Genomic DNA, 16,006 nt, shown 5'->3' on the forward strand with positions numbered 1-16,006 from the left:
CGCACAACTGAACAACGTTGGGAGCAGGTGGTCAAAACCTGCTGCTACGCAGGTGAAGCGTTGCGTGTCGCCAGTGTTGCTGGATCGATCGTTCTGACTTCATTTACCTAACTTTATTGTCAGAGGTTGTATATTGACATACCCATGAGAGGGTGGTGCGTTTGACAGGTAGCATGTTATGGACAATCTAGGGAATACTTTGACGTTTACTATAAAAGTAACAATCGTGTAGCACAAAAGTCTCATGGCTGACGGATTGCTTGCTTTATACGCTACACCTGGTAAACATCCTCGGCATTATTCATATATTCCACAGCATATTATGACCCCCCCAATCCTATCTAAAAATATTCATTCGTGCGAAAAAGAATAGATTGCAATGACTTATGCCCCAACGCTCATATTATATTTGTCTTGATCGTCTACTAATGGCTGATATTCATCAGTTTCACTTGTTCCTTTTGCCGATTACCAGAACGTCGACGCAACGACTATTTTAATTAGTTTGCAACGTAGTGGACGACCCCGTAGACTAGGAAATGTTTGATGGCCAGGGTGACGTTTCTTCCTTCTTTTCATTTGATGCCCTTTATACCTCAGAGGATACGCATATTGGCAGAGCCAGGGTTATACACAAACTTTCTCGTTTTACAGATAATCTCCACGTCTCAATACGCTTAGTTTACGGGTATAGGTACTTCTGTAAATTTCGCCTGACCTCTTCGATATGCTATAGTTGATAAATTTCAAACGGAATGTTTCACAGTATCGAAGTAATCTTAACAGGTGCAGATTAAACTCTCTCATATTTCTCTCCATGTGTTGTTGGAATAGAGACCATCAGGATGATGCATAAACTGAGATTCCTTCCAAAATTAAATCCGTTAATTTTAAGTAAAGCCCTACTAGTCAGTACTAAAGAAGGAAAGAAAGATGTTAACCAAAGCCCTGTAACTGTTATTGTTTAATGATGGTATTTGAAGTAATTTTGTAATATAAGTGATGTATTTTCTTACTTTTCTTCCAGTGTGAAAACACCTGTTTGCAATCCCATTACTCAAAGCCGGGGTCATGTCCTAGCGGCAGCTACCTCTCTGTGTTTGATGTTGCGTGCATCAAGGCATGTTCTGCTGACTCGGAATGCTCGGGTACACTCAAGTGTTGCACGCACTCTTGCGGAGTTACCTGTCAGCGGGCTCAGGGCCTGGAGTCCATAGCAGGTACGTGATCATTGACTTTCAGTTTTTCCTTAACTCGACAAGTACCCTGTTTGTTTGTAAGTAGGAGATATCCCTAATGTCACCATATTACATTTACGCCGAGGTGTTAACACTTCCATAGTGGAAACAAGTTCTAAGCTATCAATTTTTGCAGTCAAATTATTAAATCGTGTTCTATGATATGACTGGGAAGCTGCATAATCTGGATATCCATGATTTAAACTACAGTTCCTTCCACAACCACTCGAGGTGCAAACACTTGACCTGATGTACCTAATTAAAATGTACAATTACACAGCTCTACAACAACACAATGTATAATTCTCTATGCACAATCCAAGCCTAATTTACAAAAACGTATAATCAATCAATCAATCAATCAATCAATCAATCAATCAATCAATCAATCAATCAATCAATCAATCAATCAATCAATCAGTCAATCAATCAATCAATCAATCGATCAATCAATCAATCAATCATCCGCATCTACGGCTATCGTCCAGGTGCAGATTCCCGTTCAAGTGTCTACCTAGATTTTTCTTAAATATTTTCAACGAATTTGAAAATGTATCGAACATTTCCCATAATAAATTATTCAAATCCCTTACTCCTTGTACTATAAAAGAATATTGCCGCAATTTGTGTTCTTGAATTCCAACTTGTCCACCTCTGTGGTGTAGTGGTTAGTGTGATTAGCTGCCACCCCCGGAGGCCCGGATTCGATTCCCAGCTCTGCCACGAAATTTGTGGTACGAGGGCTGGAACGGAGTCCACTCAGCCTCGGGAGGTCAACTGAGTAGAGGTGGGTTCGATTCCCACCTCAGCCATCCTGAAAGTGGTTTTCCGTGGTTTCCCACTTCTCCTCCAGGCAAATGCCTGGATGGTACCTAAGGCCACGGCTGCTTCCTTCCCTCTTCATTGTCTATACATTTCAATCTTCCCTTCCCCCCCGCAAGGACCCTGTTCAGCATAGCAGGTGAGGCCGCCTGGGCGAGGTACAGGTCATCCTCTCCAGCTGTATCCACCGACCCAGAGTCTGAAGCTCCAGGACACTGCCCTTGAGGCGGTAGAGGTGGGATCGCTCGCTGAGTCCGAGGTAAAAACCGACCCTGGAGGGTAAACAGATAAAGAAGAAGAAGAAGAATTCCAACTTTATCTTCATATTATTACCTTTTCTGCTTGTAAGAGCTGAGCTCAAGCTTATTCGTCTACTAATGTCATTCCACGCTATCCACTGACAGCTCCGAACATACCACTTATAGTCGAATATCTCGTCCCCTTACTCCGAAGTCTTCCCAGCCCAAAGTTGGCAACATTTTCTTAACACTATTCCTTTGTCGGGAATTACCCAGAACGAATTGTTCTGCTTTTCTTTGGGTCTTTTCCAGTTATCGTATCAATTAGACCTGGTGTGGGTTCCATACACTGGAACTACACTCTAACTCGGGCCTTGCCAGAGATTTATATGACCTCTCCTTTACATCCTTACTATAACCCCTAAATTAAAAGATGCATTTACCAATTCGAAGGTATTTTTAAAATAACAATTTCATAAAAGTAATAAAAAGACAAACAAATCACTGTGATAAAATATTGCATACATGAAATACATTTACAAGATAAGAGTGTTATCAACGTTAGCAGGTGAATAATTATATTTACCGATCGCAGTCGAATGGCTTCAAAACTTGCTAGCTAATGTAGTAAATATCCATGGACTGTTTGGAATCCAACTGTTAGCAGCCTCCAAAACAATTTTCTGCTTCAACTTCAGATGAAAGCCACGTTCCTTCCAACTCTAGTGCCAGTTTATTATAAATTTAGAATCTGTCAAACAACTACGTTTTCCTTCTGAGATCAACAACTCTTTTGAAAAATCACGTGGACTTGTAGGAAGGTCTTACTTCATAGGTTCCCAAACTGCTGTCTCTGCCGTTGAGGTAGTCGAAATCAATGCAGATGCTAGGGTAGAATCGCGAGAGCGCGCTGCAGGAGTACAGAGGACGTGCTCATACAACGCTATGAACTGTTAGCGAAACTGTCGTGCGGTAGGGAGACGGAGCATGTCCTGCCTTGTGACGAACATGGCAGAGGTGCGTAGCATAAAGCCACTCGTGTGTCACCATTGGTCTAACAGCAAAGACTTTGTTTAAGATGTTCAAAACTGTTCGATCAGGTCAGTTTAATGCGTTATGGTGCGACCATTTATGACTACTAGCTCTGTACTGGGGGGAATTCCCCGTCGGCCATTCTCGAAATGATTTCAACTCCGTGCAAATGCCGGATGATACTTTTCTGATGACAACGACCACTTCCGTCCCAGTCCTAATCCATACAAATACGTACGCCTACACCCTCAGACAACATCCTCACACAGGAGGTACATGTAGCTCACCTCCATGAGGTATACCGAGAAAAGCAGCCACAAAACTGGCGAGCTGAATATATCCTCGAACACTCGCGGTACTAAAATCCACACGACAGTATAGAAAGCAAAAATCAAAACCATCTCTGAACAGGCCATGAAGGCCTAGGGGATGGCGGAAAGTAAAGACTTCCACTATCGTTAATCTCGGCGCTTCGTGGGATAGAGCGATTGTCTCTACGCCCGGCCACCTTTGCCCTAAGTAAATAACTTGGTACTCATTTCTGGTGCAGGCTGAGTGAGCCATGTGCAGCTCCGGAAGTTGAAATCTCGTTCCTTAAATTTTTCGACTTCCTGACGAGGAATCGAACAAACGTCCTTACGGGTAAAGGAAGCACGCTTTTATTGCCTTGGCCAGGCAGCCCCTATACGCTAATATATATTGTTCGATTGTTAGTAATGAAATCCATGTGTGTTGAATTCTGGCAATGACGCCATATTGAATCAAATTTCAGTAAATAGCAGTGACCATTCCGCCGGATGCATTACGAAAAGTTCGGTGATTTAAAAACAATTAAGCTCTTTAGGCTTTTTCAATCGTGAAATTACCAGCGTTTTGCCCCAGTGTGGCAGTGGGCTCATCAGTTGGATTGCTACACCTTGCCAAGAGGCTGGCGGCTAGTGCGCCGTTGGGATACCACTGCAAGCCTCTAGGGCAGGGATGGCGAACCTATGCCACGCGTGTCACTAGGTGACACGCGGACACGGTTTCGGTGGCACGCCACATGAACATAATATTTTATATATACGTCTCGTACTACAGACAGTGCATATCTTACAGTGTTTCACGTGTAAGAAATAAATATCGAAAATGTAAATACTAGTTTCATTCGGACGTGCAATATGGCAACACTGCTATACTGATAGGTCCGAAAGTCAAGTGAGATAGTGTCGTTTTCTAGTGGTTTTGTATATGGACATCGCAAATATGTTTTCGGTGCCGAAAAAAAAAAACAGAAACTGAACAAAGGTGGTGACCGTATTTTTCAAGAACACTGGCCAAGGGAATTCGGACTGTTAAAAATATATGTTGCCTGTGTTCGAAAACAGTTGTATCCCCCATATTTAATGTAAAGCGCAATTTTGAGACTGGTCATTCAAATGTTTGTTCCATTTCAAATGAAGAAAGAGGAGATTTCATTTCACAAAAAATCCAACATTACACAAACAAACTAGTTCTTTTGTATCATCTTTCCGGTCCAGGAATAATATCAGTGCGGCTTTTTCTATATGTCTCATTGCATAGTACAGTATGCATGGGAAACAGATTTCTGACGGTGAGTTGTTGAAAGAAAGTTTCTTATTGACGTCCGTTTGAAAACTTCCCTAACAAACAACTAATAATTAACAAGATTAAAGGAATCCCAGCCAGCTGAACTACTGTCAAGGATATAGAATAATAAAAATGGGTGAAGAAGTTTCGGAGCAGTTGAAAGCTAATTTGGATAACTCCCACATATATGCAGTATGTTTTGATGAAAGCATGAATGTGACCTTACAAACAAGGATAGCTGTTTTTTTTTTGTTTTTTTTTTAGATTTCCTTATGGAAATGTGATGAGGGAGAAATTAGTTTAATTGCTGAGCGTACAAACTACAACATGGGAAGATAATGAAGCTAATGGAGGAAGTATTTACAAGATATATTGCACCCGTTTTGCAAATATTTATAATAAATAAATGGCTCAATAAATGAATAAATAAATAAATAAATAAATAAATAAATAAATAAATAAATAAATAAATAAATAAATAAATAAATAACGTATTATGAAACATAATCGGGAAATTGAAAGGAAGTTGCGAAGGGGGGGGGGGGGCGGGTGTAGGTTGTAGATATCTCGTAATGGAAATGGAAAACAGCAAGTGGCACAGTCAACAGATGAGAATAATAAACCAGAGTTAAAATGGCACACTAGTTGGAAAAGGTTCGCCATCCCTGCTCTAGGGGATATATTTTGCCATAAAAATACATAGGCCCCTATATCTTTTGGAGCTGGTAGATTGGTCCCCAGCAGTGGCATTGAACACATCTAGGCTATAATATCTTCTATATGTCTTTTCACGAGAGTTTAATCCACGTGTAAACAAATAGGCGGAGCACGTTGCCTTTGCACGAGGACACAGGCGTAGTTGATTGGAGAAGCAACCGTCGCACTCACTCGACTGTATGCGAGCTCGAAGAAAAATACTACCTGGCATTAATTTTATTTTATTTTAGTTCATTACATTTAGAGAGTTTGGAATAGTACCGGTACGTAATCAAATTAAAGTATGTTTATCATATATACCAGTATATACACTGAAGAAAATGGAAATTGCAACACTCAGAAGGAGTGGTGCCACATTCCTGCAATTGAACATACAGGACGAGTGTTTGGTTGTGATTCGATGATTATACTTTCAGGTCCCTCTGACTGCAAGTTTGGACAACAATCAATACAGGATGTGCCCACCACGAGCTGCAATACATTGATGAATTCGTCGAGGCATGAAGTCAATAAGGCCCTGGGTCGCTTCCTGAGGAATTGTAGCCCATGCTTGCTGCACAGCACGGGTCAGTTGTTCCAGAGTTGTGGGTGGCTGAGGACGGTTGGCCAGTTGTCGACCAATCATGTCCCACACATGCTCAATAGGCCTGAGGTCCGGGGATCTGGCGGGCCATTCTAAGGTTGTGATGTCGTGGAGAGCTTCTCTGGAGATACGTGCAGTGTGAACCCGGGCATTGCCCTGCTGAAACATCCCATTAGCAATTTTTGCCATCATAGGGACAACCACTGGATTGAGTACCCTATCAACGTACTGTCGAGCAGTAATTGTGCCCTCAACAAGCACTAATTGTGATTTCACATTAAAGCCAATAGCTCCCCATACCATAATGCTTGGTGTTGGCCCTGTGTGCCTCTCGACAATAAGATCTGGGCGGCCCCTCTCCTCGGTACGTCAACGCACACGATTCCGGCGATCACTGCGGGCAAGACAGAAGCGCGATTCATCACTAAAGATGACCCTATGCCATTCGTCGACCCACGTCGATCTTTCACGACACCAGGCCAGCCTTACACGTCGCTGTTGTGGGGTCAATGGAACACCTTCTGCAGGGACACGGGCTCGTAAGCCAGCTGCACGCAGGCGATTACCAACTGTTTGTTGTGTAACGTGGGGTGCTACAGCTGCTCGAATTTGCGCTGCTGTTGCTTGGGGTTCCATCCGGGCCATCCAAATGATGCTGCGATCCTCTCTCACAGTTGTCTGTCGCGCTGGGCCTGTGCCAGGTCTACGAGTGTGGGTACCTTCATTTGACCACTGCTGCCATACACGTTATACCGTAGATGCCTGTCGGCCAACACGTGCAGCGACAGTCCATAGCGATAATCCAGCCTCACACAGCCCAATTATCCGAGCCATCTCAAACGGCGACAGTTGTTGACAGCGTGCCCTTCTCTGTCGCCGAGGCACGTCTGACGGGGAACACTTCACTGCACAGACTGCAAGTCAACTACGCTACACCAGAGTCCGCATACTGGAGTTGATTCCTCCACGACCAATCACGTGGGGAGACCTGTAGCAACAATCCAATGGGTCTGAACCTTTGATTGTTTACATACCTACACGGCATCGTTCCATATCTTGAAAATCAACACAAACGACCCATGCCTTCATGGTGTTGCAATTTCCATTTTCTTGAGTGTATATTTCTTTAAATATAAAATAGTGATTAAATATAGAGAAATGAAGGGACAATGCGTGGTGTAATACCGGAAGTCTTCTCGTAGTGAGGGAAAGTCCCAAGCTGTACAGCGTGGAGATACGGTGTTGCATCTTGCAGCAGCAGTCAGTGTCAGTACTCATAGTGAGAGAAATGGAGCAAGGGGTAGGACCATCGCGTGTAGTGAGGCACAAAAGAGGAAAACCGCTCAGAAGTGACTATAGGCAGTGCATTGTGAATATGTTCAATAAAATTAGCGAACAGAATCCAGGTTTATTCGTTTATTCAGAAGTTCAGATCTTCGCACTGTTGTCGTATGGGATGCGCTGCCCTGTACGTCCGAACACGAGACGTTGACGGGTGGAGGTCGGTACTACACGCTCAGCGAATCTCAGCTCATTCTTTGGCGGAGGCGTCGACATACCATGTTTACATCAGGATTAAACTCTTGTGAAAAGATATATATACGAGGCAATATTTTAAAGCCCTCCTGCCATTCTTCAATTTCTAGCAGTACCGGGAATCGAGCCCAATCCCCGAGGACGGCAGCAAATAACATTAACCGTTACGCTATGGAGGCGCACATAAACAAAAATTATTATTATTATTATTATTATTATTATTATTATTATTATTATTATTATTATTATTATTATTATTATTATTATTATTATTATTATTATTATTATTATTATTATTATTATGTTACAGTGCTTTTAACGTAGCCTATACGCAGAATAATTCAGCGTCCGTAGGATGACACAATTTAAGATGTTGCGGAGAATGGTATACAGTAGGTTACGTGCCAGATGCGACCAGGCCATTATCGTGCCAATAGCGACCGAGTGGATAGGCATCGTGCCGCATGCGACCCATCAATCACTTACATTTGATCTGCATTAAGGGCTGTCACCAAGTGGCAGATTGCTTATAAGTAGCTAACTTGGTCTTTTCTAAAATAAAGGTCTGACACCGTGGTTAGCAGGTTCGAGTGCCGTTGGTCGAAAGAAAATTATGATAATGTTGCTGGCTTTACGTCCCAGTAACTACTTTTATGGTTTAAGGAGACGCCGAGGTGCCGGAATTTAGTCCCGCAAGACTTATTTTACGTGCTAGTAAATCCACCGACACAAAGCTGACGTATTTGAGCACGCTCAAATACCACCGGACTGAGCCAGGATCAAACCTGCCAAGTCGGAGTCGGAAGACCGGCATCTCAGCCGTCTGAGCCAGTTAGCCTGGATGAAAAAAAATTCACCATCAGAATGTTGGCCGGCAGGGTAGGAAAGTTGGTGGTAGACAGTTTCTAATTACTAGGTTGCATGCCAAAAGCCTGTATTCAAATCCAAACCTTTTCGCAGTGTTCAAATGGAGTGAGGGGATATGATGCTGTTGATGATGATTCGGCCGTCGGATGGAGACGTAAAGCATTGAGCAGACCCCTTGGTATTATTCGAGAGGAGTAGGCTACGTGCCGAAACCGGGTTTCATCTATCCCTACTTCATTATCCTAATCCCACATCCAGACGCGCAGGCCGCCCACGGGAGTCAGTTAGAAAGACCTGCACCAGGCAAGCCGAACACGTCCTCGGACACTCTTGTACTAATAGGACACAATAAGTAAGTAGGCCTAAGTCGTAAATAATATCAGAGAATTGTGATCATTTTCTTGCTAGTGGCATTACGTCGCACCGACATAGACAGGTCTTAAGGCGACGATGGGATAGGAAAGAGCTAGGAATGGAAAGGAAGCGGCCCTGGTCTTAATTAAAGTACAGTCCCTGCATTCGCCTGGTGTGAAAATGGGAAACCACGGAAAACCATCTTCAGGGCTGCCGACAGTGGGATTCGAACCCACTATCTCCCGGATGCAAGCTTAGGGCCGCGCGCCTCTAACCGCATGGCCAACTCGCCCGGTGGGAAGAGACGTAAACGCATCACCATGTTTCGTGTTGTAAAACGAGTTTCCCCCAGAAGTGTTATGAATAAAGAAGGGGCAGTAGCTGCTTATAGGACTTATTGAAATGGCATTGCACTTCGTTTAGCTTACCTTGTCTTGGGTGATGACACAATTTATCAAATGACAATTTGCTTGTCAACGCCGGTCGCATCTGACACGGTTACAGATTATGCGGTCGCTAGTGGCACGGGTCGCACGCCACCATAGAGTATTCTGGATCTCGGATTTTTAGATCCTTAAAATAAACTTCTGGATATCAAAAAGGTCTCTAATATTATTGAATGAGCACTGAAATTGCGGTTATATGAATCTAAAATACAATTTCAGACAGCCTAAAACGTGTTTATGCCTACTCATATTACAGTAATTATATTAGTTCAGTTAATTTCTTTTAAGCGTTACGGCATATATTATAAAGACATTGAAACTTTATTGTGATTAAAAATTGTCTTATAACTGAAATTATATGTCACCAATTAATTCATTGGCCTCATTTGTGGTTCCTGATACATTAAGTTTAATTAAACACTAATTGGAGGACTGAGAAAAAATGTTGAATACGGAGCACAATGAAGAAAATTCGGAATGTGTTAATATGGTGCACGGTATATGTACGATAAAAATGGAATAAATGCATTTGAAAAGAATATACCATATTAAGCACACACGAACTTTGAATTCGTTTTTCATACATTTTTCTACTAGGCCCTTCAGTTAAAATAGCCAGTGCTTGGGTTTAAATTAAATTAAGACGACGACCTTCCCAGAATTTCACTTTGGCTTCTCGGAGCATTGTGAACTTCATTGAAACACATATTCTTGTTTCTGATAGAGGCAAAATTCAAACTCTAAGCTTCCCGAATATCTCCTGGGAGGACCAGATAAAATACGAAAGAATTTGCATGGTGTTGTGACAATGAAATCCGAGACTGCAGCGGGGCCGGCGAGAGGCAATAATGGCGGCGGAGCGGCGACAAATGTGGGCGGGCCAGCAACGAGCAAAACAATAGCGCCGGTGATTTGTTGAGGATCGTGATATGGAAGTTCCTAGAAGAAGCTGAAGGCTGATTAACAATCTACCAGGCCCCCAGAATGATATGGAAATGTAAACTTATAAAATCTTCTGCTGGCCTATATAAAGGACGGGACCAGCAACGAACGAACGGGCGCAAGTCCGTGACAAGTCATTCCTCAGAAGTGAGTCCATCATGCGGCTACGCGTAGTTCAACGTGGCTTATTAATTATAAACTGTTCTGGAACGACACAGAGCTGTGAGAAACCGTGTTTGAAAAAAAGGAGTTCGGTGCCCATTCAATAATTTTAGGGACTATCTTTGATGTCTAGAAGTTTGTTTTATGGATCTGAAAATCCGAGGTCCAGAATACTGCATACCATTCTCCGTAACATTTTAAATTGGGTCACCCTACGGACGCTGGATTATTTTGCGTATAGGCTACGTTACAAGCGCTGTAACATTATTATTATTATTATTATTATTATTATTATTATTATTATTATTATTATTATTATTATTATTATTATTATTATTATTATTATTATTATTATTATTATTATTATTTCCGTTGAGGCCTGCTAAGAGCCACGTTTCAATTTCAATTCAGTTCTTCATACTTTGTTGCTTTCTCTTCCGTTCCTTCCAATATTCTTTCATCCTTTCACTATGCTGCTTTTTTTCTGTCCTCGGACCACTTCGCACCAGGCTTCTTGTTCAATCTTCCTTGGAATCCTTCCATACTTACTACCCTCTTTCTAAAAATGTCTCTATCCATAATTCCTTCTTCTCTTATATTATTTCTTTCCAATTCTTTATTTACTTCTTGAATCCTGCTAGTTGTTGCCTTTTGACCTCTATTATGATTATTATTATTATTATTATTATTATTATTATTATTATTATTATTATTATTATTATTATTATTATTATTATTATTATTATTATTATTATTATTATTTATGTCTACCTCCGTAGCGTAACGTGAACTACTGAAACACGTAGAAGACAGTGGCTCCTTCGGTTAGGAGCGAAACGCCCCTGTAATTTCCCACTATGCTGTCAACAGTTGGCATGAGGAGCTTGTAGACCACGAACTGAGGTTTATTTCAGGTTAACGCATTAAGGGGGGCATTTTGTAGCCTCGTGTCTGAACCCTCTTCTGGTGAAGAATCTTTGTTCACACTTTTTACATTCTCTGTTCTATATAAGGCACTCATATGCCGAATTTCAAGTTACTAGGAGGTTCGAAATTATGATTAATATTTTCAACAGATACAAAACTAAACAAATATAAATTTCGTGATGCGTAAATGTAACCGTGTTTCTTCACATTTCTAGAAAGTAATCAATAGCATCAATACATAAATGTTAAATGTGTTCAATAAATACCGTAGGCGATCCGTACGTGTAAGCTCCAGCCCCCTTTGTTGGTCAGTGGTAAGATCGTGTGTTCAGTCCCGCCGGATATAGCTGTGCTCTTAAAGGGTGGGTGGAAACACTCCATGCTTCACAATATCGGTATGTAAAAGATCTCTAGCCACACATTCGATGCTTACTCGGCAAAACACCGTAATTTTTCGTTCAATAGAATTTTTGTTTCTCTGTCATCTGTCAGTATCCCCGTCAGGAAGTCGTAAGATTTAAGAAATGTGATTTCCCCTTCCGGAGGTGCATATGGCCCTGAGATTCACTCAGCCTACACCAAAAATGAGTACCAGGTTAATTCCTGGGGGCAAAGGCGGCCGGGCGTAGAGCTAACCACTCTACCCCATCAAGTGCCGAGGTTAACAATGGTGGAAGCCTTTACCTTCCACTCCTCCAAGGGCCTTCATGGCCTGTACGGAGGTGACTTTGCTTTTTTTTGTCATCTGTCAGAACAAAACGGAACGTCAAAATAGGTGCGCAGACAGTGTAAATGACGTCAAATCAAAATATGTGTTCATGGTAGAGGTACCATAGATTAATGCGAGAGTAAATAAACAAATAGGTGTCCAAAATATTTGTTTCAGTGAACTGGTAAAGACATGTCACTTCGTCATTACTCCTTTGTCTTGTCATAATCACCAAACGTATTCAGGTACTTTCCATAGCGTAAAAGTGAGTGTTTGTTCGTTGAGTACCTCCAGGCTTGTTCTTCGATGTTATTTTATCAATGGTATTATAAAGAATGAACCTGATGTTGATGGACGGTCACTCACCTCGTATCTTACAACGCTCATCCTATCTGTTATTTTCCTAAGACTTGTCACGCCTCCCAGCCACATATGCAATAAGAACAATTTTCGTTGTGCTCATTTTCCTATGCACGTGTGTAAAGAAACATTAACCCTACCGTACCGTCCTGATAGCGTAACGTATTTACGCACTCCTACAGTATACTGCATTTAAGGTTAATTTTCCTTTACCAGGCAAGTTGACTGTGAGTTTGCTTCCGGGAGATAGTGGGTTCGAATCCCACTGTCGCCAGCCCTGAAAATGGTTTTCCGTGCTTTCCCATTCTCTCAACAGGCAAATGCTAGGGCTTTACCTTAATTAAGGCCACGGCTGCTTCCTTCCCAGTCACAGTCCTAGTCATTTCCTATCCCATCGCCGCCATAAGACCTATCTGTGTCGGTGCGACGTAGGCTAAAGTAAAGAGCAAAAAACAAAAAAAATGTTCCTTTATACTTTCGCATGGGAAAAATGAAATGTCGTATGGCTTTTAGTGCCGGGATATCCCAGGACGGGTTCGGCTCGCCAGGTGCAGTTCTTTCTATGTGACACCCGTAGGCGACCTGCGCGTCGTGATGAGGATGAAATGATGATGATGACAATACGTACACCCAGCCCCCGGGCCATTGGAATTAACCAATTAAGGTTAAAATCCCCGACCCGGCCGGAATCGAACCCGGTACCCTCTGAACCGAAGGCCAGTACGCCGACCGTTCAGCCAACGAGTCGGACTTCGCATGGGGAAATGAATATAACGAACATTGTTCTAAGGGACTGCATACCCATTTGTGGTTTGGAGGCGTGACAACTCTTAACGAAAATAGTAGATAGGAAGTGCATTGTGAAATACAAGTTATTGTTTCTTCACCGACGATATAAATGGTATAGAGTCTTCTTTTTCTTCTTCTTTTCCTACCACTTCTTCCACACCAGTTGGGTCGCGGGTGCGAACTGCGTCGCACATGTGCATTAGATCCTGTTTTAGGGCCGGATGCCCTTCCTGACGCAACCCTGTATGGAGGGACGTAATCACTATTGTGTATTTCTGTGGTCGTTGGTAGTGTGGCATGTTGTCTGAATATGAACAGGAGAGTGTTGGGACGGACACAAATACCCAGTCCCCGAGCCAGAAGTATTAATCATTATTAATGTTGTGATTAAAATCCCCGACCCGGCCTGGAATCGAACCCGGGACCCTCTGAACAGAAGGCCAGTACGCTGATCATTCAGCCAACGAGTCGGACATAAATGATACAGAGTACCAGTAATAAATAAGTTACAGGATGGTGAGCGAGTACAAGAAGAGATCGACAAAGTTGTCTACAAAGAATGGTGTCTACAATGTTGCAAGCTGGACAGCAAACAATGGTGTTTACAATGTTGTGAGTTGGACAGCAAATAATGGTGTCTACAATGTTGTGAGTTGGACAGCAAATAATGGTGTCTACAATGTTGTGAGTTGGACAGCAAATAATGGTATGGACAATGTTGTGAGATGGACAGCAAATAATTGTATGGACAATGTTGTGAGATGGACAGCAAATAATGGTATGGACAATGTTGTGAGCTGGACAGCAAATAATGGTGCCTACAATGTTGTGAGCTTGACAGCAAATAATGGTGTCTACAATGTTGTGAGTTGGACAGCAAATAATGGCATGGACAACGTTGTGAGCTGGACAGCAAATAATGGTGTCTACAATGTTGTGAGCTGGACAGCAAATAATGGTGTCTACAATGTTGTGAGGTGGACAGCAAATAATGGTGCCTACAATGTTGTGAGTTGGACAGCAAATAATGGTATGGACAATGTTGTGAGTTGGACAGCAAATAATGGTGCCTACAATGTTGTGAGGTGGACAGCAAATAATGGTATGGACAATGTTGTGAGCTGGACAGCAAATAATGGTGCCTACAATGTTGTGAGCTGGACAGCAAATAATGGTATGGACAATGTTGTGAGTTGGACAGCAAATAATGGTATGGACAATGTTGTGAGTTGGACAGCAAATAATTGTGTGATGGTAAACGGGATAAAGAGTTAGGTTTTACGTTTAAAGTAAGACACCAGTTAGAGTGTGGTTCCAGTTCAATGTGACCCACACAAGGATTGCCTGATACTAGAAGTGAAAGACAACAAAAAAGGAAACAGCGCGACTTATTCCGGGCGATATTCGACAAAAAAGGTAGCGTTAGCAAAACTTTGGGATGAGAACACTTGGTAGTAAGGAGATGAATTGCTCGACTAACAGGTATGTTCTGAGCTGTACGTGGAGAAATGGCGTGGAATGACATTAGCAGACGAATGGAATAATAATTTGTTAAGGGAAATGTTCCATAAGTTTCCAGGTTCTTTGAAATAATTTAAGAAACGACTATGTAAACAACTGATAGGGAATCTGCGACCTGGGTGACAGTCCTAAATGCAGATAAGTGATGACTGATGAGTACTCATTCAGTACTTCACCGATTTGCGAATGTTCCTGTGCTAAAGTTCGGTTTTGCCAACCTATGCACCTATATACGATCTAACCGTGCGACCAAAAATTAGCAGATACATGTGTTGCCATGGAGTTCCGATCCTTCGATTCTGAGCAGCAAACTAGGAAAACGTATGTTTTTACTCACTCTCATAGCATTATCACATAGAAGCTATATGATACCATACGTGACTCAAAACATCTGCAATAAATTTCCAGGAGTCTCATTATAGGACACATGCAGTAGTGAAAATTGTTTAAGTATTTATTACTTAAATTTATTGGCAGACATTTAATTAAATATTTGTAATAACCACACAGAATTTACAAAACTGACAACACTGATCTGCATTACATACAACTGTATAATATTTCTAGAATAAAACTCATACAGCTGATAATAAGTCCAATAACCAGGACATAGAATGCCGCTTGAAGATGGTCAAGAGTCAAGACTATTTTACACGTACTTGTAGGATATTGGTACAAGTACCTCGCCCTTAGTTTTCTTTTGAATATGTCATCCTTCCTCCATTTATGGTGTATTCCCATTTCAAATATACGTTTAATGACCTCGTCAAATTTTGGTAGATAAGGTGAATCTCGCTTAACAATATATGAGTCAAAATACTGTGTTAGAGCTTCTTTCATTACATGCAGCTCAGGGTATCCTCTTTTGTTGAATTGCTTGGCTGTCTTCACTGCATGGGCCGTGATTTCATTGTAAGCACATGCCAGTTGTTTGTCAATAAGCAATTGATCAGCGCAAGCGCGGAATTGGTTTCTGAATGTTATAGACTTTGCGACCAAATTCTTCCTCACTTGATGTACAGGATCCTGTAGTCCACTCACTAGTAAGCTATTGTGAATGCCTAGTTTTAAGTTAGAATTATCAAGCTGAGCCAAGCTGTCAATATCTTTGTAGAAAGTAGGGATTATGAGATGTGTGATTAAGTAACCTTGAAAAGCTCCAATTACTGTCA

At 41.8% G+C, this 16,006-nt stretch overlaps 1 protein-coding gene across 1 annotated transcript in view; it reads left to right on the plus strand.

Moving 5' to 3' along the window:
• The window catches only part of LOC136860295 (anosmin-1), a 288,905-nt gene that overhangs the window by 161,557 nt on the left and 111,342 nt on the right, over window positions 1–16,006 (plus strand). Inside the window, exon 2 of the mRNA XM_068225884.1 lies at window positions 1,028–1,220. Within this exon, the coding sequence (XP_068081985.1) occupies window positions 1,028–1,220 (193 nt within the window). The remainder of the gene's footprint in view (window positions 1–1,027; window positions 1,221–16,006) is intronic.

This window comes from Anabrus simplex, chromosome 1 (genome assembly GCF_040414725.1).
Source record: "Anabrus simplex isolate iqAnaSimp1 chromosome 1, ASM4041472v1, whole genome shotgun sequence".
Taxonomy (NCBI): Eukaryota; Metazoa; Arthropoda; class Insecta; order Orthoptera; family Tettigoniidae; genus Anabrus; species Anabrus simplex.